Source organism: Anabas testudineus, chromosome 4 (genome assembly GCF_900324465.2).
Source record: "Anabas testudineus chromosome 4, fAnaTes1.2, whole genome shotgun sequence".
Classification (NCBI taxonomy): Eukaryota; Metazoa; Chordata; class Actinopteri; order Anabantiformes; family Anabantidae; genus Anabas; species Anabas testudineus.
The window spans coordinates 6,346,425-6,373,399 of NC_046613.1; the positions used below are offsets into that span (position 1 = coordinate 6,346,425).

Here is a 26,975-nt window from a genome sequence, read left to right on the forward strand (position 1 = left end):
GTAAGAACAACAGTGTAAACCTTTTTAATGCAGATTTATTTTTTTCATTGCATATTTTGCAGATTTCTGATCCACAGTGTCATTTTTTACTGTCAGAAAAAAATAAACCCCGTTTTTTCATTGCAACTATTTTTAAATCCAGATATCTTTGTACTGATGTAAATGATTGTAGTTATTTTGGATAGTGTTTTGCTAACAAAAGGAGAGACTTTTTCATGCATATTTCTATTTCATTTCATCTTGTTTTATCCCACTTTTTATTTCATTTAATAGTATCCGAATTCTTGGAATAATTTTTCAAATTTCAATGTCACTGGTATTATTTTGTATTTTTATGTGGAAGTACACTATAATTTTAAGATGCTAATTGCTAAGATTTTATTTTGAGTGTCGTTATTTTTAAAGCTAAATATTTGTAATTTTATTGTTAAAGTGAATCATTTCTAAATCACACTTTGTGTATAGTTTCACAAAAGTGGTTTATGAAGTGTGTGTGGATTGTAATTATAATGGAATGGTTCTTTGATATGCAAAAATGAATATTGTGTTTATTTTTATTTTTGGTTTTGTATTTAAATGGGGTGTTGATTACAATCTTTTTTTTTTTCCCCCTTTCACTTCCTGAATAAAGACCCATTCTGTTTGGACACAAAATGGCTGCTGCTGCTGCATGTATTTCCTCTTTCTCCTCATTTCATAGATATGCAGCCTCCTCGTGTGGGGCAAAGAGTCTCTGCTTCAGGTCATGGCATGGCATAAGCATGTCAAAAAAAAAAAAAGATAAAAACTTAATATTTACAGGATATTTTCTATACTCCACTAAATTAATTCTCATGTTTTAGTTTCAAGTTGCTGTTTCAATACTATGTTTGCAATATGTTTTGGGTGTTTTATGCCAATACCTGATGATGTTCTCATCAAGCTGCTAGCCTCAACACATAGGAGGACTGTCTAAGCTCGGGTCTTTGTAACTCTCTGACTTTCAAACCAGTAGTTTTCTAACTGAATCACAGCTTCTCCAATTTCATACAGTATGTGTATAAAACTGTAAGCTGACGTGTACAATCAGTGGAGTTCACTTTTAAATATAAAGCAGTGACTCATAACCTCTTTGTCTTGTGACTTTTGACAGAAAAGTGTCGTCTAATAGCTGGGACCTCTTATCATGTTCCAGATGTGTAGTTGAAAGCCATGAACCTTTAAAAAAGCTTGGATCATTTCATTAAATAACTCTGAAGCCCAAATAAATCAAATGATCTAATAATGTACAAAAGAAAAGATTTAAAAAAGATTCCATGTAGCAGAGACGTTGAACTTGAATATCACTGAAAGGATATTACAGAGTAGATTAGAAAGATTAATCAACAACTTCATAATCTTAAGAATAATATGATTGGAATAAACAGCCATGTTATAAAGTAAAGGTAGAGGTGATTAGATTAGATTGGTGGTAAAGAAAGAGTCCAGGTAGAACTGAAAACATCGAATTTAGCACCATCTAGGGATGAGTGTCAGAATAAGAACATAACACTGAGCTCTACATGACATAAATGACCTCTGATATTTATTAATCTGACTTTTTCACAGAAAAACAGATTTCTTCCACAAAATCCTGGCTATTAATCTGTACACTGGCTGCATCACTCTGAGGCAGTTTTCACCCATGGCGTAATGGAGTTGGTTCTGGATGATAGCTGTTTGCCTTGAGAAGTTTATGAAGCAAAGAGAAGGGAGTGGATAAGAGGAGGGCGGCTAAAAGGGGGAGGGTTGGATAGAGTCCAGGCTGCTCCTGCTGCTGCACTACAAGACGCTGTAAGCAGCAAAAGCAGCTGAACTCTGCATGCAGACGTCTGAGGAGGCAAAAAAAGGCGAGTAACATGTTGACCGAAGACTCAAATCATCAAAAAGGCTGGAATCTGAGGAGATAGGACAGAGACGCTCAGCTGGGAGAATTTTGATCAGGACTGGGGATGAACAGCTGCCAACTGTGGGGTAAGAACACTGGTTACATACCTCTGCCTGCACTGTTTGTAGACTATCACTGAACATCCTTCATTCAGAATATTACCCAGAAGCACTAACGTCATGCAAATGTTGCCTATCTTTAAAGAAGATAAAAGAGAAAAAAAAGATTTTTTTTAATCAGAATTTCCTGCAAACACCTTGAATGACTTCACAAATACATATCTTTGTGTGTTGGCCTTTGCGTGCACGGTGATTCCCACATGTATGGTCACTGCGTGTGTGTAAATACATACTGTATATATCCAGATATACAGAACATGGTAAAAGAAACTAACAGACAATTTGTTCTTATCACCTTTCTAGTGAACCACTTCAGTAATAATCAGGGGACTGATTATTATGTAATGCAATTCTAATGTAAAAACATTAGAATTGTTCAAAGAGAGATTATCAGTGCCAAATACTACAATATATATATATATATATATATATATATATATATATATATATATATATATATATATATATATATATATATATATATATATTATATACAGAATGTTTACAAAAGTGATTGCAATCCAATAATTCATTAAAAGGCATTTGTACATTTTAACATCAGTACAGCTTACAATGTGATAGATGAATGTGTGTCTACTTAATATCTTCATGCACATGCAGCTGTGTGCACAAAAAGGGGTCATTTCTTTAGCGATAGCTCTTTTACTAATGCTGACATCATTGCTGCAGAGGCGGGCGGGGTTTGTGTCTCACAGGACCTCACACTGGCTCCGTGACCACTCCATTGCCCTCAAAATCAAAAACATGCTATGCTGACGACTCGGCTTATTTGTGTAGTGTGGAGTGTGGAGTGTGCAAGTGTTTAGGGGTCATCGTCTCATAATACGCACATACTTAGTCTTATGTGCTGGGGTGTAATGATGGAGTAGAACACGCTGCAGTAAAAAGGACACTTTGTTTTAAAGACAGTAAACCTGACACACATGTTCCGACGCCCCCACCAACCAGAGACAGCCGGCCAGAGAGCAGAAGCAAAACTCATATTCTCACACCCACATGGGCAAAGATGGAAAGAACAAGCATCTGTGTCTATGAGATACACATAATCATGGACTGTTTGTTATCCAACAGCCAAGCAGTTGCCAGATTAGATTTACTGCTGCTGGATCATCATCGTCATCAGTCTTACAACTTTTGATCTCATGGTTTTTTTCTGTTAGTGAAACTGAGCGATGCGTGATGAGATCATGTCTCTGTGTTCTGTGCAGCATTAATGTATAATGTAATGTGTCTGCCCCATTGCCATTGCTTTATGATCAGGTTCCCCTTGACAGAAATTCTGCTGGATGTTATGTCAGAACATGGGAATGTTTTGGCAAAAATGGAGGCTTGGAACAGAGACAAAGGTTTCGTTTGAGGTCTCTCACATGCAATTCTGTGGTGGATGAGAACATCAACGTGTGAGACAGTCAAATGGCAATTGCTTCTTATTAAAAGAATCGCATCTGGCCTCATGCTGTGCTTGATCACAAATTTGATTAACTAATATGGTTTTTAACTGTCTAGGCCTATGACAACACCAATGGGAGTTTTTTATAGCACTGTTAAAACTGATAACAGGTTCTCAGTTATAGTCAGGCAGCACTTTACCCTTTCTTAGAGAAGTGATGATGACCCACCATTTCAGGTAATAATGTTCTTTAAACTCTGTTGTCTTACACTTGCAGATTTGAAGATGTGGGTGTTGATGGGAGTAGTCTGCCTGTGCCACTGTGTTTTTGGACAGCTGTTTGAGACCAAGTTGAAAGGAGCGCCGCGTCTGATCTGCAGCGTCCCTGGGTCGCCCGGACTGCCTGGCAAACCTGGTCCCAGTGGGGCCCCAGGAGCAGATGGGAATGTGGGTATCCCGGGAAGAGATGGCAGAGATGGCAGGAAGGGTGAAAAGGGAGAAAAGGGAGACCCAGGTATAATATGAAACAGATATAGCATCAGTTCATGTGTGGCGATATTCAAATGCTACCAGTCTGTGCAAGAAGAGAGATGGCACAGGAAGGTTTTCTCATCTGACAAGTGGCAGATAAGTGGGAGGTGGCAAAGACAAGAAGGAATGATGAGTTCCATAGAAAAAATATACTGTCATGGTTAGAAAATGAAATGTCAGACAAACTGTTTGCCTCAGGCCATTGACACTAACGTGACCATCTTTATCATCACTATAGAGCAAGTGGGGACTGTGCTTGCAATCATAGATTTTCATAAAAAGCATTGAAAAAATCTGCCTCTTGTTCTATACGTAAGTGTTTCATAACCTAAGGGAATAACTTTATAATAACTGTCCCCCCCAGATTGAGATAAGCCTAAGATCTTTGTTACATGTGGTCGACTGTCTACTCTCTCATTTCCTGTCATTCTACTGTCCATAAAAGCATAAATGCAACAAAAGAAAGTTAAAAGTAGTAAATGAACCTTGAATTGAAAATATTTGATGCAATGCTCAAAAACTGCTGCTACTTAAAACTAAAAATCTAAATCAAATTCTCTTGTAATCTTTGAGTTTTCCTGAGCTTCCCACATTGCAAATAGTTTGTCATGGTTGTTCAGGGCTTGTTAAAGATTTCACTTCTTGTTTACATTATTTAGATGTGAAATATTTTATGTTGGCAAAGCTGGCAAAGCTGGAAAGTATTTGGAGGGACTGCAGCTGTTCTCTTCATTCACAGAAATACTGTACTGACATCATCTGTGCAGTCTGAACCACTGTAAATCTGTCAGTAATTAATACTTGTCATGCACCTATGTTTTCCATTATGTGTGGAAACAGGAATTCAAACACACACTCTCACCTGAATGTGAATCTACACATTCAGAATAGCCCATTGCACAAGCGACTAGCTCCAGGATATTTACCATGTGGATGTAGTCAACTGCATATAAGCCTGTTTAATGAATCATGCCAAAACCCTGCTGTTCAAATATCATGTGGCTGTGTTCCAATGGTGACTTCATAACACTGGGTGGAGAGTTGTGTTTCCACTGATTGACGTATAAGACAATTGCAGAATAGAGACCGGATTGTTTGGCAGATGACAAATGAAAAAGCAATCATTCTATCAATGATAGCACATAAATTGTGTTGCAAACATTTTTTTTGTTTCAGGGTTTAAGGGCAGGGTTGGCCCAACAGGTAAAATTGGAGAACGAGGTGACCGTGGCCCTGCAGGAAAACGAGGACCTACTGGAGACAATGGAGATGTGGGCCCATCTGGTCCACCAGGACTCGATGGAGAGAAAGGGGACAAGGGCGAACGAGGGTCACGTGGAACTGCCGGAATCTGTAAATGTGGCAGCCTACTGCCTAAATCTGCCTTCTCCGTGGGGATCACCAGCAGCTACCCTGCAGAGTACACCCCTATCAAATTCAACAAAGTCCTGTTTAATGAGGGCGGACACTACAACAAAGAGACGGGCAAGTTCATTTGTGCATACCCAGGCATTTATTATTTCTCCTATGACATTACACTGGCCAACAAACATCTGGCTATTGGTCTGGTGCAGAATGGTCAGTATCGTATAAAAACCTTCGATGCCAACACGGGGAACCATGACGTGGCATCTGGGTCTACTGTGATGTACCTGAACCCAGAGGATGAGGTGTGGCTGGAGATTTTCTACAATGACCAGAATGGCTTGTTTGCAGACCCAGGCTGGGCTGACAGCTTGTTCTCTGGCTTCCTGCTCTATGCTGACACAAACTACTTTGACACACTGGCAGAAGATTATGCATAGAACCTGCAAAACCCAAAAAACAAAAACTGCTGGTCACTTTCTTATGATAGTTGTACTATGCATATGCTATGGTTAAGCTATATTTTTGTACACGTGTTTGTACTGCTAATTATATTATTACTATAGAGAGTTATCTACTGATTTATACTGAAAGTATAGCATTTGATAAAGCTTGAATGTTTCTGATTAACCTGAATTATGTGGGAGTCAGAAAAACAACTGAAATAAACGTTAAAGGTAAAGCTTGGCTTGATTTTTTTCACAGAGGCAAAATTGAAACATGAGTGAGACATATCTATTGCAGAAAGCAGGATAAAAAGACAAAACGGGTATAAAGCCATAATATTTTTATTAGTGTAGTAAGACATTAAAAACCCACAGACCGCGCAGAGAATTCCAGCTTGAGTTTTACATTTGTACCTTATCGGCCTCCTTAGTGGGTGGGTTCATACGTCACTAGCAATTTGATTGACAACCGTTCGACGAATGGAAATTGAAAACTGGCGACAGCAGTTTGGCAGCCCCGGCGCCTGTACTCAAGGTAGGTCGAGAAGTAGTTTATGTGGTTACTAGGCAGCCATGGCGGCGCTGATGTACTAAATGTTGGAGAAAATTATTTGCTCAGAAAATATAACGTTACGATACGAGTGCAGGGAAACATACACTAGAACAAATAAAGAGAGATAAGTATCATCGTCATCCTGGCGTCTTCAAGGTAACGTTAGTTTTTCCCTTATTGGTTTTTGTCTTTACCAGAACCCCATATTTTAACGTAGCTCTAAGTTAGGCTATCTCTTGTGATGCAGGTTTTAGCTATGTAGCTAAGCTAAGGTTTCTCCAACGTTAGCTGTATTTTCAAATGAGGGGACTCCTCTTTCTGTTCTAGTGACATCGGAGAAAAACTGCGAAGGAAAGGACGCGCTTTGCACGAAACTTTGGTAAAAAACAAAAATGAAGACGACGTTCAGGTAAAGTTAGACAAAATATGACTCAATTGAATGTTATTACAGATAACTATTTCTCTTAGTTTCTGTGGATTGATTGTAGCCATAGAGGGCTCACCATAAAATAAACAGGAACCCTCTTTGACGACACTAAACATGACCTGGACGAGCTGCTCACCTCAGACATAAAACACATTAAAACAATGATAAGAGCTGCTAACGGTTTAGTAAATATAACGTCAATTATACTCGATAGGCTCTGGTCCCACCTGGCAAGTTGAATGAGGAGAAACGACAAAGTAAAATGAAGGTTGGTGTGTGTTGTAGGCTGTAGTGTTCTCCTGTGTGTCCTGCTCAACACGCATCTCTCCACTCTCTTCCTTCTGCCAATGAACACGCTTTTAGCTTCACTATATACTAGATTCTACAGCTGTATATGCATATTATACTAGCTAAATGGCAGTGTGGATGCACATCGAGATTGTGTGTACAGTCATGCTGTTTTAACTGTATATCTGTGCTACACCAGGAACCTCAAAGCAGCGAGGAAGATCCAGGAGAGACACTGAAACGCACATTAAAGGCCCAGAGACAGAAGCGGAAGAAAAAGGTACCTCTTCCTTTGACACCCTCTAAGTTCACCTTGCCTGATTTTTGAATTGTATCCACTTTTCAGCTCTAACAGTAATGTTAGGAACATTAATGATTTCTTGGCATATGTTAGCTGCTTGAACAGTCTTCAGCTCAGGAGTCCCATGAGAATGATGATGTGGAAGAGATATCAACAGTTCAGCCGCAGAGTGGAGATGAGGTTCAACCAGTGGTTTCATCAAGACCTCCAACTGGTTCTCAGAGAGGTTGGTGTCCATGTCTTTATTAAATCAGCATTTCTTTCTATTAATTTTGGATGTTTCATTTTATGATTGCTTTATGATGTGCTTTTCATCATCAGTTTCAAGAATTCAGCAAACTCCTGGCACTCAGAATTTAGATGCTATTCTGACACAGCAGCTGAAAGAGAAGCTGAGAGCAGCCAAGGTAACCAAATGAGCTTTTCCTAGGTTTTCAAAAGAATTGAGATGATATTTTTCTCCAGACTCAGTTTGTTTGGTAACAATGTCTAATTGACAGTCCTGATGAAAAGTGATGATGTATACATTACATGTATGTATTGTATAATTTATGCACTCTCATATTCCAGTCCAGAGGTGAGAGCCTTCATCGGGAGGAGGCCTCTCTTGAGCCAGCCAGTCGCCTGAAGAGCCTCAGAGACAGAGATACCGTGACAAGGTTTGACAGAGAGGTGAGCATCTACTTCAATCTAACCAAGGTTGTACTCATGTAATACAATGCAACAGTGGAGGTTTAAGCCCAGTGTTTTACAGGTTGATCCAGATAGACCTGGAAGACATGATATCCCCCTGACTCTCAGCACCAGGGTCAAATTCCGCGAAGCAGCAAGAAGAGTAAAGCTTAACATACCACAGTCATTTTATAATCATTGTATTTTATTATTTGTGTATTTATTTGTGTATTTTTTGCAAATTCAGACAGAAAATGGGCTACCAACAGCTGAAGAGGCATACAATTTCTTTACATTCAACTTTGAGCCAGATCCACAGGAGGGTATTGAAAGGATTAACAAAAAACAGGGAAAAATAGCTCAGGAGGACAGAGATGAAGATGCAGGGGATGAAGCTGAAGAGCAGGAAGATGGTGGAAATGAAGACCAAGTAAGATAATAATATAGTAGTAAAACTATATACATACATTAATAATATCATAGTATAACAATAATATTAGTTAAATTGTATGAAAAAGGTTGACTGTATATTAGACTTTTCCATTTGTTTTCTAGTTCCTAATATAAAACTCAGGATTTTGAGCTTAGTTCCAGAGTTATTCACTGTAATTTTCAACCCTCAATCAACTCAATGTGTGCATCATGAGTTTTACATGCTCTACTGTATAGCTGCAGTTGCAGCATATGACAAAGCAGTTTGCAAATGCCTCATAGACTATACTTCATCTTGCCTTAGAGTGAAGATGCTCCTCTTGTGCAAGATGCAGAAAACAATTTGTTTGGCATTGAACAATCGTCCCAGGACTTCCTGGAAGTGAAGAAGGCAGAGTATATTGGGTACCGAAAACGTATACAGCAAGAAAGTGAGATTATCTTTACACCAAGTTTCCGACCAGGTATTAAATAATTTCTGTCTACATCACATCCACAACTTTCAACTGCTGTTATAACAGATTTAATATTTTACTCTGTTTATGCACTGTTTATGAATAATTTTCACAGTTCCAACATCTGTTAAATTGCCTGAAAACATGAAGCCTCGTTATCTGGAGGATGAGGGTCTGTATGTAGGAGAGAGGCCCCCTGTATCCCTGACCAATGAGAATATTCTGGAGAATCGCATTTTAAAAATGGAGGAGGTAAGGTTATCAATGTATTGAGCCATTCAGTTGGGTTCTTCAAATTTTAAATCTCTTCAAATCTTCAAATTACATTTGAGTTTTATTTGTTAAGGGAAAGAAGTGGTTTGGTGATGATGGCAGGATCATAGCTCTGCCTAACCCCATTAAGGAATCTTCTACCAGACCCCCTCTCCTGCACATGGAGGAGGATCTGGACCCCGCACTACAAACTGTGTACAAGAAGGTCAGACACTCACCCACTGTGACTCTCACTTCCACCCCTCCATTAATTTGCTAGACAAGCACTGTGCACATTCATACACTGAAAGTACTGTGACACCCTCAGATTTGAGAGTTCTTTAACTGCCCTGCCATTTTGAAAAAAAAATCTAAAGGGCGGTTTGACATTTGGAACAAAGGAATAGGGACGAGGGGGCCTGTGTTAAGAGGGAATAGTGCAGAGGTGGAGGCTGGCACATCTGTGATAGGATCTCTCTACAGATAAAATACATCTATATTAAAACTCAACATGTATCCGGTGGGCATTAAAACCAATACAAACTGTAAGAAATTACTTTTAAAAATTCATTAATAGTTTTGCCTTTTATGTATTAAATCACAAGTAAAGATAGAAAACATTGCACTAAACTAAAGACAAAAAAGAGACAGTTTGGATGTACAGAAAAAGTCCCAATCACAACCAACCAAGTTATACTTTAATTTCATTAGATTTAGTTTAGTTTTTAACAAATCTGTGTAGGGGGAAATGGCTGTGCCTTCTTTAATGTGCAAAACATAGTTTGATTTTCCAATAAAAACAAAATGTCCTATTAATTTGGGTCTGTGAAGCCTCTGGACTCTCTTCGTTTGTTCGCTCATTTGTCACTGATGACTAGTATTAGACAATAGGGGAAAATGTCAATGACATACAAAAACACCGGGTTTTGCCTTCAATGTGCTTGTCCAATCAACAGTCCAGAAAACAACATTTTGTGTGTAAGTATAATGAAATTCCATGGCCAATCTGCATCCAGATGTTACCAGAAACATTCAGACATTATTCTCTAATTTCAGATTTTGTAATGCCAGGACTGGCTATACAGCTAGAATATGAGAAATGCTGTATGTCACATGTTGACTCTGAATAAACAGTTTAGATAGATCCAAAGTAGTGGACACATCTGGTTCCCTAGTTGACTGTTTCTGAATAGGGAAACAAAATGTGCATCATCAAAGACCTCTTTCATTCTGGAGACAGGCACAACTGTCATGTGTGATCAGTACACAGCATTCATTGTAGTTCATTGTGGGTGTTTATGTTATGTTGTGTTGTTGTCATGCATGACTTTTCATTAACTTTCCCTGTTTGAGCTATTAATCTTGCCAACTATTTCATGCTTCATTTAAGCTTGCCCACATACTGCAGTTAGACAAATGCAAGCAAAGCACCTGCGCTGAGTATATATCATAGTGGTTATTATCGTCCAGAGCGTTGAATCATAAATAATGTTTTTCTATCTCCCAGGCACTGAAGTCCCAGTACGCAAATTTGTACTTTTCTGGTGCAGCAGACCCAGAGGGAGACTACCAGCTTGATGTTGATGTCTCTGGGCTGATATTCTCCCATCATCCACTGTTCAGTCGTGAACATGTCCTGGGGGCCCGTTTAGCTCAGCTGTACGATCAGTATCTCACCAGGCGGCACAATAACCTTACAGGCCACCTCACTGACAAGGTAAACTACACCAGTCAACTGTGTCTGCATAGCAATGCTATGACAGAAATGTCTTTCCACATGCAGTATATACAACACTTAGTATGCATGTTTTTTTCTTTCTGCTGTAGTTGAATGGATTGAGGCGTGCACTGCGGAATATGCTTGAAATCCATGGTGGGCAAAGCCTCACACAGGCAATGCAGAAGAGGATATCGGAGTACAGTCTGGAGGTTCGGTGAGTTCCCCAGATTGTCTCTAATCCATGTCCTGATCCGCCTAGAGTTGTGTATTGTACCCTTGTCACGATGACAAGCAACTTCTCTGCTTCATGTTTTTCCCTGGAATTGTATAGGAACACTCGGCAGCTCCGAGACAGTGAGCAGGAGAAAGACAGGACTCTGCTAAAGAACATAGTTAAAGTGTGGAAGGAGATCAAGGCCCTGAGAGAGTTCCAGAAGTTCACCAACACACCGTACAAGCTCTACCTGAGAAGGTGATCTATCCAAATAAAGCCCAATTGCTATATTCACAGCCACTAACAAATATTTCTAGGAAATGTTTCTGTTATCTTGCTAACCAAGTGTTCACGGATTCCTGTGCTATATTGTCCACACTTGATCCAGAGAAAATGTAGACCGAGCATCAGATGAGCAGGAGTATGAAGATGAAATCTTGGCAGAGATTGTGGAATTGGAGGCTGAGAGTGAGGAGGAATACCAAAGAAAGCTGACTGAGTATAAGAAACAGCTGGAGGAGTGGAAGCTTTGGAGAAGGAAGCAGGTACCTTAGTCAGCTTAAGGGAGCATCATACTGCATACTACAAACACAAACAATAACATCAGTGGAAAAAAGTAAAAATTCTGGTTGTGAATAAGGACAGAAATCTATCATGTATATATAGAACAAACATAGCAAACATACATGTGCATTATGTTCATTCAGAAAACCATTAAGAAGAAGAGAAAAAAGAAAAAGAAAGGCCAGGGACAGGAAGACACAGAAGGCGATGATGAAGACCAGGAGGTGAGTGAGTCAGAAGGGACTGAAGAAGGCCCTACAAAGCCAGAGCCTCCCGAGAAGCCGGACTTTGACTCTATAGAGCAGCGAGTCCGAGAGAAAGCAATCAGGATACGCAGGAAACCAGGAGAGTCCTTCCTGATCCCTGAGCTGTCTGCATCAGGAAACATCACTGCCAGTGAACTCTGCCCCAGGTATGAGCAGGCACAAAGACAAAGTTTGAGTTCACTGATGAAAAGTACTTTAAACGATAGAAGATAACAGACTTTCACAGATGGAATGCATTGTCACTATGGTACTGTGCACGTTTATCATCACTTTTATTCACTCCTTGTTCTAGGGCAGAAATAGCTCGAAGAGAGGATGTCGCAAGGCGCTCTCTTTTCGTCAAGATCCTATACAATGGCAAAGAAGTTTCTCGAACCGACAGCCGCTCCCTGAACACAGATTTCAGAGTGCACTTTGGACAGATTTTCAACCTAAAGATAGTGAACTGTCCCCAAAGCATCAGTTTGCAGGTACAGTACAGAAACATTTCTTCTTGATGGGTAGCTACATGAACTGCATCTTTAATACCATTTCTGCATGAATACTGTGTATGTGCAGGTATTTGAGGAGATTGGATCATCGTGTTCCCTCTTAGCTCAAGTGTTTGTTCCAGTGCCAGAACCCTCAGTCTTGACAGGTAGCGGCCTTGTGGAGGAATTTGAGTTTAGCAGCAACCAGAGAGTAATGTTTGACCACGAGGGAGTTGGAAGTGGTAAATGACTTCAAATTACACCAGCTCAGATCTAAAACACTCTCAACCAAAAATATGGTCCCACTTCAGTAATGTATTTCTGTGTGACATCATATAGTCATTTCACCTTTGTCAGTCACTGTACTCCTGCTCCTTATCTATCTCTCATCCTCTCCATATGCCTCATCAGATGTACCCCTCTCCTTCGAGGCTGATGGCAGTAACAAACAGACCCTGTTGACCTCTGGGAAGCTGTCGTGCTGTGTATCTTGGGGGATTGGAGAAGATGATGTACCACTCTCCCCTCCTATCTCTCAACAACCTGGTGGCATACACAGGTAGTATGACTTAGAGGATAGTATTGTGATTTTGCGTGTTTTAGCGCAAGCAGCTACACGTCCTGTATGGTTTTCATCACTGCAACATTTTCCAAAGCAAAATGTGTTCCAAGCAACCAGCGGTTTCACTTGGCAGTGTGATAAGAATAATAGAAGCTTCATTTTGTGCCAGAGTTGTGCAAGTATAGTTTCTGAAAAATCTGCTATATTTAGAGTTCATTGCAAATGAGAATTTTTTTTTCTTTTTCATTCATCCCGAAGTTACTCATAAATTAATGTTGGTAAAACATCAACATCAAACACCTAATTTCCTACAACCACCTGAATGCATCTATCTGAAGTAAGGTTCAAGTCTCAGCAAGTTACGTAAATAAATGAATATATTTATAGTCCTTAGTAATATGCAGTGTTTGCAGTCAGTAGTTTTTGGGCTAAAATATGTCATCATGCCTGTTTGACCCTTTAAGCCTGTCAGTAACTAATCTGGTTAATAGTCTACCCAATGACAATCATTTTGGTGGTCCCTGTTTGATTCTTCTAGTGGCTTGGACCGTCTGGATGCCGTTACTTCGATTGGGGCATCTGGACTGTATGATATGAAGAAAATTGGGGAGTGGGCCACACAGTCACGCCTGGACCCCAATGATCCAAAAAATGCTTCCATCATGCAGCTGCTAAAGGTTGGTAGCAAGATACAGTGCTGTCAACAAGCAAGAATAATCTAGCAGCAGTTTTTATAATGAAAATGATTCGTGGTTCACCAGGTGGCCAGTAGTGGAGAGGTGACAGCTCCAGACTACTTCCGTCTAGAACAGCTGCAGGAGGAGTTTAACTTTGTGACTGATGAAGAATTGGATAGGTCCAGAAGATTCCGCCTGCTCAGGCTCAGGAACCAAGAAGTTGCAGAGTTCAGAAATTACAAGAGTGTTCCTGCTTTGGAAAGGGAAGTCACAGATAAGGTGTTTCAGGTCAGAATTACAATTGTATTGTTTTATGTTCCAGAAAATAATGGATATAGAGCAATTAGCATTGGCTCTTTGTGAGGATGTTTATTTTTTTATTTGGTTAAAAAATGATTTTCAGGACTATGAGAAGAGACTAAAGGAAGGAGATATAATTGACACCAAAGAACATCTGGATTCACACAGGGCTTTAGTGGCTAAATATGTCCAGAAGGTGAGCAGATGCATATGATACAAACATGCTTTTACTGTAATGTTTAGCAAAACAGCACTAAGTGTAGTACACGTTGACATTTTCCTACAGATCCGAGAATCAGTCATGAACAGATTTCTTCTTGCCAAGCATCACTACCTCCTATCTGACTTGGTGATAGAGGAGGAGATCCCAAGTATTGGGTAAATACACCCCCAGGCATTATTCACTGGCTCAACAGCGAGTATCCTGTCCTTCACAGCTGACATTATTTTCTGTTTGTGTTATGCATGTTAAGTGTTACAATAAGAATACATCTTTCTTCTGAGTCACAAATGCTACTTCCTCTATTGTAATTCAACGTGTCTGTGTGCCCCGTGCTTACTCCTCTTGTCAAAAAACAACTGAACAATTACAAAGAGTGCTTGAACTCTTTGCTTCAGTTGTGAAGTAAAGGTCTGACAAATTGGATTACCTTAAACTGTAAAATCAACAGCCAAATTAGCCTATCAGAAAGAATGACAGCCTGTACAAACCTCAGGCTGATGTCAGTATGTTTCTTGGCCCAATGCTGCTTTTTGGTTTATTTGATCCTGTGCTCAACACTGCATTCCCCTGGCTGGATGATACTGCTCTCTGGAAATGTTCAAGGGAGTGTTTTTAGAGCAGGTCTCACAACATATGGACATGATAACAATAAGATATTGTTTCAGTCTTTAGTGACTTTAGCACAGATTTATACTGATGTACATCTACAGCCAGTCACGCTATTGGGTGTATCGCTTTTTTGTTATTGAAAGTCAATGTTATCTTTCTTTTCTGTTTCATTTTTTTTCTCCTGTTCTTCTGCTATGCATTTAACAGTGGTGCGGGTGCTGGGTATGTGCTTAGACTTTGTTTCTTTGTTTTCCCCCCATCGTTTGTTTCTTGTGTTGGAACCCTGAATGTAAACATAGTAGTGACCATCAACTCTTAAGCTATAAATTAAATTAGCTATTTATTTAAAGTTTAACATTCATTGGTAAATGTTAGCATCAATAAAGTAGCACTGAAGGCACACAAACATTGGCACTGAATACTGGAATAGACTACTAGATTGACAATTGTTTGCATCCTGTTAGGGTATTATTGCATTTGTAAATAGAATTAACCAGTGTCAGTGAATGAAAATGAATATTAACAGTCCCGTCCCTTTTTGTCAATGAACAGTAATGATTGGTTATTGCATAAGGTCTTATTTAAGTTTACAAGGTGTTTGTTGTGACAAATAGGATTCTGGGACTAAACCTTTTCAAGCTGGCTGAACCCAAACGGCCCCTGAAACCTCAGAGGAAAGAACGAAAGAAGGTGACAGCTCAAAATCTGTCTGATGGAGACATCAAGCTGCTGATCAACATCATCCGGGCCTACAACATCCCCATTCGCAGACCTCAGGGCAAGTGAGTATTCTGTGCATCTGGTATGTGTCACAATAGAATGGTATTAAAACACATTTATCAAACTTTGTTGTAATGTATTTATTTCAGTAAACCAGGACAGTCATCTCAAAGTGCTATCCAGGGCTCTGATTGGCTCCTAAGCCAGGTACAATACACCTCAATGATACTTTGGAGTCGATTAGCAGATAGCTCTCTGTTAGCACTGATGATAATATTATAGACGTGTTCTTGTGTGTTTGTTCTTTGTGTGATGCAGGTCCCAGTGAAACCATTTGTGGAGGTTTCTTTCCAGCGCACAGTACTTCAAACAACAACGGCTGATGGACCAAACCCATGTTGGAATGAGGAGCTGCAGCTGCCCTTCAGGTACACAGCTGACTATTCACGGCTTAGGTTTTGTACTGTATGCTGTGACATGAGTGTGTTTAGATGCAGTATATATTTTTGACTGCCTCAGACAAAAATATTGAATCAAAGTTACCAGCTTTAAATAACTGCAATATTAATGTGATTTGGAGACAGTACTACAGGTGTAATAACACTTTAAACTGGAATTTCTTCTGCTTCTTCTTCCCCCTCCTTTTCCACAGTGCTCCAAACGGTGACTACAGCACTGCCAGCTTGCAGTCCATCAAAGATGAAGTTTTCATTAACTTATTTGATGAGGTGGTTTATGAAACTGGAGTGGTAAGTAAAACCTCTTTTTCTCTCACCTCGCTCACATGACTCACATCAGGGTATGTTCCTCCGATTGTATTATATTTTCTTTGCTTCCTAATATAACGCCAGAATGACAAAGACCGAGGGAAATCAATACACACCCGAGTGGAGAAGCACTGGTTGGGCTCTGTCAAGATTCCTTTTAGCACCATTTATTCTCAGTCCAAGGTAAGGGTCCTTATTGTGCATTCATTAACTTATTTATGAAAAAGCGCTTTGGCTGATATCTTCTTGTTTTTTTTTTTATCTGGCAGATTGATGGTACCTTCAAGGTGAATACACCACCAGTGCTGCTAGGGTACAGTAATGAACGGACCTATGGCTCAAATGGTGATTATGATTTTTTGCGGAACCTTAGCAGTGGAGCATTTATCACACTGTTCATCACTATTGAGCCTCAGCTGGTGCCTGGAGATACCATTAGGGAGAAGGTAAGTCATGTCCAAGTGCAGAACTCAAGGATGGATTGTATCTGTTTTTGTTTTCTTGTTTTGTTTTTCTCCACCGCTGTGTGCTAGTTTAACTCTGTTCATGTCTTTACATCAAATTTATTTTTCCATATTATTTTCATGTTTGCCTGCAACCAGTGTATAAACAACACGCAGTTTGAGCGTTCGAGTATATTATTTTTCTCTCATGTCTGTTATTATTTTGTGTTGTTTCTCTGTGCTTGTTTTGCTGCATGTACTAGATAAGGGAAATGAAGGTAACGGTGCATTAGAACATTCCACGCCATAGCAATTAATTTGTGTAGAGCTGACTTTCAGTATTACTCTGCAGTTACATTTGGACTTCTTTTATCTAGTTTGACAGCCAAGAAGAGGAGCATTTACTGCTGACGTCAGAGGAATATGAGAGGTTTGCAGCACAGCGCTACCCAAACCGACCATGTGTTACCACCGTCATAGACCTTAATGGGAAGACAGTCTTCATTACACGTTACATTCGACCACTTAACCCCCCACAGGAGTTACTGGATGCCTTCCCCAACAACCCCCAGGAAACCATGGTCAGTGTGATTTACCTGAATGTTGAAAGATGCTCAGTTCCCCATATTTGTTATTTATTTGCATCGACATCCTTTACTCCAACACAGGCCCTGGTTGCCCGGTTTGTCTCGCTCATCCCGTCTCTGCCGGACAGAGTTTCGTTTTCTGGTGCCTGCGACCTGTGGAGCACCTGTGATGTGAGTGAGCCTTCTCTGAAGTATTGTGATTCAAAGAACAGCGAGAAGCAGTTTAATAATATGTTGTGTTTCCTCTCCTTGTTCATAGCAATTCCTCACGCTCCTAGCAGGGGATGAAGAAGAACATGCTGTACTATTGTGCAACTACTTTCTGTCTATGGGCAAGAAAGCCTGGCTTATAATTGGCACTGCTATACCAGAGGTGGGTAATGATTATTTTCTCCCACATTAGCATAAAAAGTCAGGCCTTTAGAATAAGCACTAAGCTTTCTCATCCTTTATTTCTTAGGGACCCACAGCATATGTCCTGACCTATGAGCAGAGCCGCTACCTGATTTGGAATCCTAGCAGTGGTCAGTACTATGGCCAGTATGACTCCTTCTGCCCACTGCAAACAGTTGGTTGCCTGGTCAATGCTGACAATGTGAGTGAGGATGTTAAATTAATTCAACAATGTTATGCTTCACTCTTCTTCTTTAATTATTTCCCTTTTCTGCTTTTCTAGGTGTGGCTCAATATTCAAGAAAACACCACACCAGCGAGGGTGTCCTTTGACATCACAAAAGCCAATTTGTGGAAGCCCTTTTTTTCCCGATCGTTTCCCCACCCTGGGCTGTCTAGTGTACAGGTGAGCCTTCACCATTAATGTATAATCTTAGCTTATGTTGCCTGGTAATGTCATTAATTGTTCTACTATATTTAATTATCTTTAGCCAGAGGAGCTGGTATATCGACACGTTGACAAAGCAGCTGCAGCACAGCTTCAGGACAGGCAAGTCACAGCTGATGACTTACAACTGTGTCATGTTGAGTTTTTTTTTTTTTTACACATTAGCCACAACACGTGTCACTCTCCACAGAATTGAGAAGATCCTGAAGGAGAAGATTATGGAGTGGCGCCCTCGTCACCCGACCCGCTGGAACCGCTACTGCACCACCACTCTGAAACAATTCCTGCCCAAGCTGGAGATGAGCGGGGGACACGACGTGGCTGAGGGGCACCGCCATGAGTTGCAGAGCCTGCTGGGAGACAACAGGGTAAGCCTGAAATGGGTGTGACTGTAAAAACAGCTACCAAGTTGAGTCATTGAACACTATGACATAATCGGTCATTAATACAATATGTCATTTCAGTGGCAGTGCAGCTCTGCTCTGCCTGTTATTAATTACCACTAATAGGCAGTTCTTTGTTTTCAGATTTCAGGATTCCCCATCCATCTGCCATTCTCAGACATTCGGCCCATCATAGAGGCAGTGTACAGTACCGGAGTTCACAACATTCAGACATCAAATGTGGAGTTTGCTCTGGCTGTGTATGTGCACCCCTACCCTAATAATGTCCTGTCTGTGTGGGTCTACCTGGCCTCACTTGTCCGCACATGATATAAGAGATATTCATCTCATCTCACTCTGAAGCTAAAGACTTTATGGAATTGTTCAGCACACTGTTGTACAGTCTGTCACATGTATATAATGTGTATCAGGAAAGTCTTGATAAAACAAATTTACCTTCACAACAATCTTGCAGAGCTATTGTATTGTAAATGTATACATGTGTGGAACCAATGGTAACCTTGAAATGTGGAAATGTTTCCCACATCTCTGAATGATCTTCAGGGTTGGTTTACCAGAACAGTTTTTGAAGTTACTTTTTATTTAGTTTTATTTTATTTCATCACACAGTTTCCAAAGGATGAGAGCTTAATTCAGAGTCTCTCCCCTTGGATGCCCTTGTTGGAGTTTCCGTAGATGGCTGCTGTACCTTAGAATATTCAGCCTCTGAAACTGACTTTCACAGTGAAACAGAATTTGCTCATGAGGTAGTAACTTGAGTACAATTTTGCTGTACTTGCACTTTACCAGAGTAAGTTTACTTTTATTTTTATCCTTATTAACATGATGTACTTTTACTCCATTCACTACATATATTTCATTAGTAACTACTGTAGTTACTTTTTGCAGGATTAAATACTTAAGAAACTCATTATATATTAATAAAATGATTTTTTTTATGGATCAAGGTCCTGTCACTATGTTAGGAGGTTAAGATCAATTCCACCTTTACCGAATGCTGTTTTTCCTTCCACAATCTTCACATTTAAGTTTACTCTACTACTTGGAGTATTTTTCTGGATATAGTACTTGCACTTATACTTGAGTACTGCGTTTCTGTACTTTATACTCCTCTGCGTATGAGAGCAAGGGATGGGACACAAACTAGACTACATCTTGACAAAGCAGCAGCTGTTACAGACACAGGCCTATAAACCTCTATAATACAGGCTGAAAACGTGCTTCAGACACCACTGGTTGTTCAATATCTAGTTAGATAATCTACATTATTTGCCTCTTTTACAGTATTAGCGATCAAAATATTTTGGCTCATTAGCATACATGTAGATACGAACCCTTAAACATGACACCTGTTCAACACTCACATTAGAGGGAGGCAATATTTAGTTAACTCCCATTTTATTTTCACATCTCTCTCTTCATTAAATGACAAAGTTTTTAAGGTAAAAAAAAAAAAAAAAAGGAAAAAAAAAGTCAGTTTTCACTAAGCTGATAATAAATGTGTCAACCAATCAAGGGGACAAGGCAGCATAACTAAGTCTGTATAGTTTTAGTGGAAAAAGAAATGTTTCACAACACTAAACACTAAGTTTGGACTTTGTGTTCATGTTTCTCTAGTTTACATTTTCAAAACCAAAGCAAAAGGAACCATGACATACATTCACAGACTCAATTTCAATCCTTTATCAGCCCCTTTCTTTTCTAAAGGATTGTTTACATTTAATATAGATGGAAATTGAAATTGAAAACAGGAGCAAAATTACAGTTTCATCTAGAAACATTATTTAACTGACACAAAATACAGCAAATTATATTCCCAGGATAAAGTGCAATAAAAAGGAGTCGTGACATTTTGGGAAAGCGTTGCTCGGCAGGATCACTCTCCTGAGCGACAGCAGGCTCTGAAGCCACACTGCAGGTTCTGGCAGCCGCTGGCCGTGTCTGCATGAGGACCTGGAGAAAAACACCACACTGTGGTCATCTACTGAACTGCATGCCAAGGAACAGGGGATACACAGCCTTTTATCCATCACGCTCCAGTATTTGTAATCATTTATGACATAAAGCTTAGATAGTAACCAATGAAGTCATCATACTAGCTACTGTAAAGTCTACTTACCTTTCACCTCAGCAGCATTGGTTACTTACACTAGGACAGGCTATGTGAGTGGGGTTAGTGATGTTTGTTACAGTTGCAACACATTGTCATAGGTCTACTCACAAATAATTTATAATCTCTGTGACATGTTTGTATACAGTTAAACATTAACACCCAGGCTTTTTTCACCTTACTAGATCATGAGCGTATGTGAATTTAAGTTTCAGAGGAGAAAAAAGGCCCCTTAAACAGTTTCGCTTGTGTTACCGTTGATGTTGTCGCAGTAATAGAAGTGTTCATCATTGAGGGAAGGACAAGCTGACACCAGCTCCTGCAGCCCCACCTCAGTGATGAAGAGGCAGCCTGACAGGTTGAGATGCTCCAGGACAGGAAGCCCACCAAGCTGAGAAAGAGCCCTGAAACAAACGCAGTGCAATGCAGCCTCATTACACTTCCAACAACGTGTGCCAAGGTGAAGACCGGTAATCCAGTATTAGCCTAATAATGACAGTGCTGTTGACGGTAACAACTGTAAAGGACAAAGCCTTTCTCCCCATAATAATTGAATTAGGGTAATATCAGGTGCCACATAACCTGATGAGCACATCTGCTTTTCTACTTCTCCTTTTTCATTTACTGAACTTTTACTCTCGCACTTGACCTCACCCAACTGCGTACATATGCAGGGTTGTACGCAGGAGGACTCTAGCAGAATAGGTGGCGGTGTGTTTCTGCAAATGACGACAACTCCTTCAAGTTATTACACCATCTACTGTGCAGGGCACTTACCACTAAATGTTGCTCTGAAACTACAGAATGTTGTGGCATTTTAAAGGTGATGACAGATGACTCAGTCACCAATGTAAACCCAGGTTTATATTAAAATATTTCAAGTACAAAAAGGTTTTCTTTCAGCCTAGTCTGAAAAACAGCAGTGCATGATCTTTACCTCAAGCCCAAATCAGTGACTTGATAACATCCAGAGAGACTGAGAAACCTCAGTGAGCGTTTTGCCTTTGACTGGTCAGTCCTGTTTTCAGTCTCCAGACACTGCAGGCCACCAAATGAAGCACATTTAGTCCGACTTTCTGCAGCTGTGCTTCTGGTGGCGCCTGATTCGCAATGGGGCCCAGTAAAGGTCCTGAGGGCCAGGTCACTCGTGCAGCAGCTGGAGTGACCACAATACATTTCCCCAGACATGGCATACTGCTGATGCAAATAAGAGGCATTCGAGCCAGTCCTGTGCCTCCGCCTCCTGCTCCTCCTGCAACAGCACGTATCTCCCACAAGCTGAGTCTCTACAAAGCTTTCTGTGTGAGGAAGAGACATCCCACCACGACGGCTCCACTCTGCAGCATCTTCTATATCAGCAAGGTCAGATGTGTCCAGAACCCACACTTGTGTAGGCGTGCAGGCAGCGCCCCAACTGCCTGTCCCTTGTTTGAAAATGATGGCCTGCTGCTTCCGACGCACAGCGCGTAGGTTTCTCTCATCCATAAGTGTGATGGGCAGTGGGGAACTTTTAAGAAGCTTGGCACATCGCTCTGAGCTTTTGTCAAAGCAGTGGAAAGATGTAAGGTTGCCCAGCCCCACAGTTAGTTTCCTTAAGGTGTGATCAGTGATCTTCTCACAGCCTGACAAATCCAGGTGCTCCAGAGAGAGACAACCTCCAAGAGATGACCAACTAGACACAGGACAATAACATTGTGATGAGAAACACTGTAATGCACCAAGCAAACTAATCTTAATAAACCGTTGAACAGGTACATAATCTTTTTAACTACAGCTAACTACTAAAATTAATCAGAAAACATTTCATGCTATTTCAGTAATTCATTTTAAACTTTACCTGTCAAATGCAAAATCTGTCACATCAGTCTGGGTCAGGTCCAAGTGAGCAATATTGGGGCAGAGACTAAGGATCTGGCGCACCTGAAAGACAAATATATGAGCAAAATTAATTTTCACAAGTATAAGTAGTCTAAGTATGAGTAGCGTGTCAACGACTTTAAAGGGCTTACCATTTTACTTGAAACTGTAGAACTGTATGCCAGAACAATGGACTTGACAGAAGGACCAACAACTGGCAGAAGGTTCTGAATCATCCCGTTCAGAAGCCTCTTCTCTCGCTGCACAGTGCTAATTGCCAGTGACCCATCTAAGTGGCTCAACATATCTAAACACAAACAAATGCTTATTCTACGAAGAACTCCTTTAAAACTAGCAACAGCACATTTATTTGCGTCTCTCTTAAAATAAGACAAACCCTCACCAGACTCATCAACATCAGCATCCTCGTCCCATTCCTGATATGCTCGACCCTCGTTCTGCCGACTCTTCACCCACTCCTCATCTGGTTCCTGGTCTATATCTCCAGGGGGACCACAGTAATAATCGCCTTAGAACAGAGGATTAGAGACACAAACCTTTATCAGGGGTGCACTGCCTATTTTCATGATTGTCAAATTAAATATTCAAAATTGAACCAATGGACAATTTAGCAAACAACACATTTTTGTACCTCTGGCCCAGCGCACAGGGTAAAGGTGCTTCCACAGAGAGCCCGTCTTGGCTAGCTCTGACCAAGAGCTGCACACTTGGCTGCAGCGACACAAATCTTCAGGCCCCAAATAACGGAACAGCCGCAGCATTATTTCTGTAGGAAGCTGGGAGATGTGGGTTGAAGAATCCCGTTTCTTTTCCAATTCTGAGGAAGAGAACAAACCAGATTTGCTTGTGACGCAAATGCTGAAATTCTGAGTTGTGCCTTTTATGAATATTAGACATTTACTTAGAGATTTAATGAAGCAAATGGTTTAAATAGTCAAATATAGCACTTCTGATGCACAGACCTTGTCCAAAGAAACACATTTTGACATCTGACAGGAGTAAAAGTGAAAGTGTAATAAGGAAAATAAAGTGGCTGAGCTTTATCTGGCTCTCACGTTTTCAGTGTTGTGAATGTAGGCTCACTGTCACGCTGCACTGAGATACTTAAATAGATCATTTACAGCATCATTAGTAACTGTTATGACAAGTCAAAATGTTTCTGAATCTTTAAATTCAAGCTCTTGTCCAACTCTTACAGGAGACTGACTGCTAATTTTTGCATTTATAATCAATTAGCTATTTTCAATATGTTCTGTTTGTTTTAACAACAATTACCATTTCAAAAATATACAAATGTTCTTCTTTGGGGCCTGCTGTACGCAAACGTACTTGGAGAACAAGCCATTCATCAGCCAAACACCTCAGTTATGTATGACTAACGCAGGAATTTCTGCACGACACAAATCTTTACAGGCTACACACCCAATTGTTTCAACATTTGTGATTAGGCTTACTAACCATAATCTGTCTTCTCGTGATCGGAATATTTAAAGGCCTTTTGCAGCTCTTCTGCCTGACTCCACAACCTGAAGCCTTTCAGCACCTCAGCAGCACAGTCCAGTTGTTGTTGGCTGCAGTGTTGTGCTATCACCTGTTTCTTGATGTCCTTGAGTTCATCATAGGTGAAGTACTGCATTAGCATGGGCTGAAACACCTGTAATGAATCACCTTAGTTTATAAACAGCCAGGTGCAAAACAATTCACACAACTTTAAATAAGCAGCTTTTACCCTGAGTGTTTATGAGCACTATTTAGTCTTGCCCGTTCTTTTTAGAAATCAATTAATTAAAAGATTGATCCATGTGTACATCTCATACCTCTTCTTCTTCCTTCATGTGGGGCAGAAAGTCCTGTGTGAAAGCCTCTAGTCTCTCCTTCAGCTGCTGCGCATAGTTAAGCTGCTCATATTCACTCTAAAAACAAATAGAAATTATTAATTCATACAGTGTATTTAAAAAAACATGGGGAATCTTAATTCATAATAAATGTGGTTCAGGATCTCCATGTCTTTAATTACAAAATCGCAACACAGCATTATTTATCTCAGAGCAAACATTTCTCTCAGGACAGAGGGCAGGATCTTGGAGCAACAGAATGTTCCTGACCGCGACAGAACGGAAGTTAAAATTTACACAACTGCAGCCGTCTGAGAAGGACATTTTTTGGTTTGCCCAAGGCTTGAGAGAGAACAATAACTGTTGTCTGCTGGTAAGCAGATCACAAAAACAATCCTGCCTCTGTTATACAATTCCTCCACCTCCTTTTGTATGTGACCTTCTTTCTTACTAAATAAAATATCAATCTATAACTCCACCCCATTTTGACAAAAGCTTGGTTAAAGTCATTCCACAATTTGGTCACAAATATTACAATGTATAGCCTCCATTTAATCTAAACAACTCTACATTTAAAAAGCAAATACAGTATGATTTTCTATCAAAAAGAACAAATCTGATGTTGCTGCTGGCACAGAAATATCTTCGTGGCTAAAATAACAGCTGATCTAATAACAGGGTGATATTCCACCACTGAGCATCAGCTGAGCTGTGCAAATGTATGATTTTAGACATAAAGTCTAGTTGTACTAAACTAAGTGAACTAAAAGGAAAATCTAGAACCATGGCATGACGGTAAAGCATTACATAAAACATTTGCATATGGGCACGTTTACCTTAACATTATGCAGCCCTTTTTCAAAGAGAGACAACATCTCGGAGAGTTTGTTGTCAGAGTGCACATTGTACACAGTGCAGCAACGCTGCTGCAAAAGGCCGATGATGTACTCATTCTCGATCTGTTCGTGCATCTTGAACTCCTTGAAGGTGGCGCACAATGACTGAAGGAAGGAGCGGAAATCATTGTTGTTGGAGAAGTTGGTTTGTGACAGCTGTGAAAAAACAAACAAAAACGGCGACTCAGTGCAGAATGTAATGCATTCGTGTTTGAACTGAGGTCCGTGTGATAAAGACAATCATTAGCACCACTGCAGGTAGCATTAGTTCACAATAATTAGCAGTCTCTAACGCATACGTAATCCGGGACAGCAGCTGTGGTGTGGCAGAGCCAGTCTGGGACAACATTACGGCTGTACACCGAAACACGTAGCTCACGTTAGCACACCCACTGAGCACCAGCTAGTGAGGCTAAATGAGCTTATCTGAGACGTAACGTTAATCTAACATATAGCACACAGTAAATTCAGTGTTACACAGTTTGTGGAAACATTGGGGACTGCGCTGCGGCGCTCAATAATGCTGTGTAACAAGCTGTCTTAGTTAGTTAAGCTAAATATATCAGAGAGGAAGCCGTAGCTGACTCAGACTCAGGGTTTGTCAAGACCAGCCGTAACACACGTTGGTGAGTGTTGACTAACAGTTAAGTAAACACCTCAGAGAGACACTATTTGTACGTTCCTACCTCCAAACTGTGAGTTGTTGTGACACAGCCCGATTCACTGGACTCAATCCTGGCTGCTATAACGTTAACTTGCACACACGTTAGCTTAGCTAGCACGCTAGCTGGCCTTCACTCGTCCGTCCCCCCACATACCGTCATATGTGTGTACACATTTAAAACCTCTAGGTATCGACCGACGCCCGCTCATACACACCTTTTCGCAGTACAGGCCCACCAGCTGCTTCATTCGCCAGTGCGGCCCAGTAAAAACATCCACCTCGTCTGGAAACGGAGCCATGTTCATAGACGGGAGCTCGGTCAGTGCGTCATGAGCTGCAGAGGGCGAGATGATCAAAGAGGGGGCGTGGCCAGCCGCGGACACGGCGGCCCGGTGCAAGATGTTACACAAGGAGCTGCGTTAAGTATGATGCAAAAGCCAGGGTAACTCCACTGGATGGGCACCTCCAGATCAGTCAACGTGGAAAACATGTTTGTATTTACACATGGTTTCATAAGGACCATCAATCTGTGTCCTCTTCTAATGTGTTCAGTTAAAAGACGCAAAATAACTGCAAAGAGATACAAATTATCCCAATAAGAGAGAAAATGATTTACAACAACCACGAAAAGATGCAAAACTAAGTTAAAGTGATGAACAACAACCTCAAACTACAGAAAAGAGATGCACACACAAAATTACCACAAATAGACTTAAAATGACCAAAAGGAAACTCTGTCTTGGGGTGTTGTTCTTTTGTCAGTGCCAAGGGTCCCATTTTCCATTCATGGACTGAACAACATTGTTCCAAAAGATACGCCCTCATTTGTTGTTTTAGTGGTAATGGTGGAGAGCACTGTCTATGCTAATCAAAAATCTCCCATAGGCGTTTAGCTGGGTTGAGATCTGGTGACTGTGAAGGTGTGAAGGCCACAGCAAATGATTAATTCAATCATATTCAAACTGAGCAATCTTCTCCCATTAGAATAAATATGTTTGATCACAGGATAAAGGTGGATCGGAAACAACTTTGTTTTGATATGCTGTAAGACGACAAGTGGAGCCAAA

General features: G+C 40.5%; 3 protein-coding genes across 4 annotated transcripts; 2 read left to right on the plus strand and 1 right to left on the minus strand.

The window, feature by feature from the left end:
• Positions 1-1,801: 1,801 nt before the first annotated feature.
• On the plus strand, positions 1,802-5,973 carry LOC113152593 (complement C1q tumor necrosis factor-related protein 7). The gene is made up of 3 exons (XM_026345940.1): positions 1,802-1,992; positions 3,714-3,950; positions 5,144-5,973. The coding sequence occupies exons 1-3, from the start codon at positions 1,971-1,973 to the stop codon at positions 5,770-5,772; spliced, it is 888 nt and encodes a 295-aa protein (XP_026201725.1). The 5' UTR covers positions 1,802-1,970; the 3' UTR covers positions 5,773-5,973.
• A 361-nt stretch (positions 5,974-6,334) lies between these two features.
• cc2d2a (coiled-coil and C2 domain containing 2A) lies at positions 6,335-19,986 on the plus strand. 2 transcript variants are annotated; one of them, XM_026345546.1, is made up of 38 exons: positions 6,335-6,487; positions 6,659-6,740; positions 6,973-7,026; positions 7,246-7,326; positions 7,441-7,573; positions 7,669-7,754; positions 7,918-8,019; positions 8,102-8,182; positions 8,267-8,449; positions 8,756-8,915; positions 9,022-9,158; positions 9,253-9,384; positions 10,666-10,875; positions 10,986-11,092; positions 11,210-11,350; positions 11,481-11,637; positions 11,800-12,068; positions 12,215-12,392; positions 12,481-12,634; positions 12,804-12,951; positions 13,493-13,631; positions 13,716-13,919; positions 14,035-14,127; positions 14,218-14,309; positions 15,378-15,545; positions 15,633-15,690; positions 15,802-15,911; positions 16,136-16,232; positions 16,335-16,433; positions 16,520-16,696; positions 17,071-17,274; positions 17,362-17,451; positions 17,540-17,653; positions 17,741-17,875; positions 17,957-18,079; positions 18,165-18,223; positions 18,312-18,489; positions 18,649-19,986. In XM_026345546.1, the coding sequence occupies exons 3-38, from the start codon at positions 7,021-7,023 to the stop codon at positions 18,832-18,834; spliced, it is 4,791 nt and encodes a 1,596-aa protein (XP_026201331.1). In that variant the 5' UTR covers positions 6,335-6,487; positions 6,659-6,740; positions 6,973-7,020; the 3' UTR covers positions 18,835-19,986. The 2 variants fall into 2 exon arrangements, with proteins under 2 accessions (XP_026201331.1, XP_026201330.1); XM_026345545.1 differs by lacking the exons at positions 6,335-6,487; positions 6,659-6,740; positions 6,973-7,026 and having other exon boundaries at positions 7,039-7,326.
• Positions 19,907-26,267, minus strand: fbxl5 (F-box and leucine-rich repeat protein 5). The gene is made up of 11 exons (XM_026345548.1): positions 26,124-26,267; positions 25,185-25,400; positions 24,331-24,426; positions 23,972-24,167; positions 23,145-23,330; positions 22,896-23,021; positions 22,645-22,799; positions 22,473-22,555; positions 21,573-22,307; positions 20,891-21,039; positions 19,907-20,478 (listed from the first exon to the last, which is right to left on the minus strand). The coding sequence occupies exons 1-11, from the start codon at positions 26,211-26,213 to the stop codon at positions 20,402-20,404; spliced, it is 2,109 nt and encodes a 702-aa protein (XP_026201333.1). The 5' UTR covers positions 26,214-26,267; the 3' UTR covers positions 19,907-20,401.
• Between the last annotated feature and the right edge of the window lie 708 nt (positions 26,268-26,975).

Coding starts and splice junctions, on each gene's coding strand:
- LOC113152593 (XM_026345940.1), top strand. CDS start 1,971: ATGAACAGCTGCCAACTGTGGG. Junction 1,993..3,713: donor GAACAGCTGCCAACTGTGGG/GTAAGAACACTG, acceptor TTACACTTGCAG/ATTTGAAGATGTGGGTGTTG. Junction 3,951..5,143: donor GGGAGAAAAGGGAGACCCAG/GTATAATATGAA, acceptor TTTTTGTTTCAG/GGTTTAAGGGCAGGGTTGGC.
- cc2d2a (XM_026345545.1), top strand. CDS start 7,153: ATGCATATTATACTAGCTAAATGGCAGTGTGGATGCACATCGAGATTG. Junction 8,183..8,266: donor TCCGCGAAGCAGCAAGAAGA/GTAAAGCTTAAC, acceptor TTGCAAATTCAG/ACAGAAAATGGGCTACCAAC. Junction 14,310..15,377: donor GAGGAGATCCCAAGTATTGG/GTAAATACACCC, acceptor TGTGACAAATAG/GATTCTGGGACTAAACCTTT.
- fbxl5 (XM_026345548.1), bottom strand. CDS start 26,213: ATGAACATGGCTCCGTTTCCAGACGAGGTGGATGTTTTTACTGGGCCG. Junction 25,401..26,123: donor TGGGCCTGTACTGCGAAAAG/GTGTGTATGAGC, acceptor GTTTTTTCACAG/CTGTCACAAACCAACTTCTC. Junction 22,556..22,644: donor CTACAGTTTCAAGTAAAATG/GTAAGCCCTTTA, acceptor TTTGTCTTTCAG/GTGCGCCAGATCCTTAGTCT.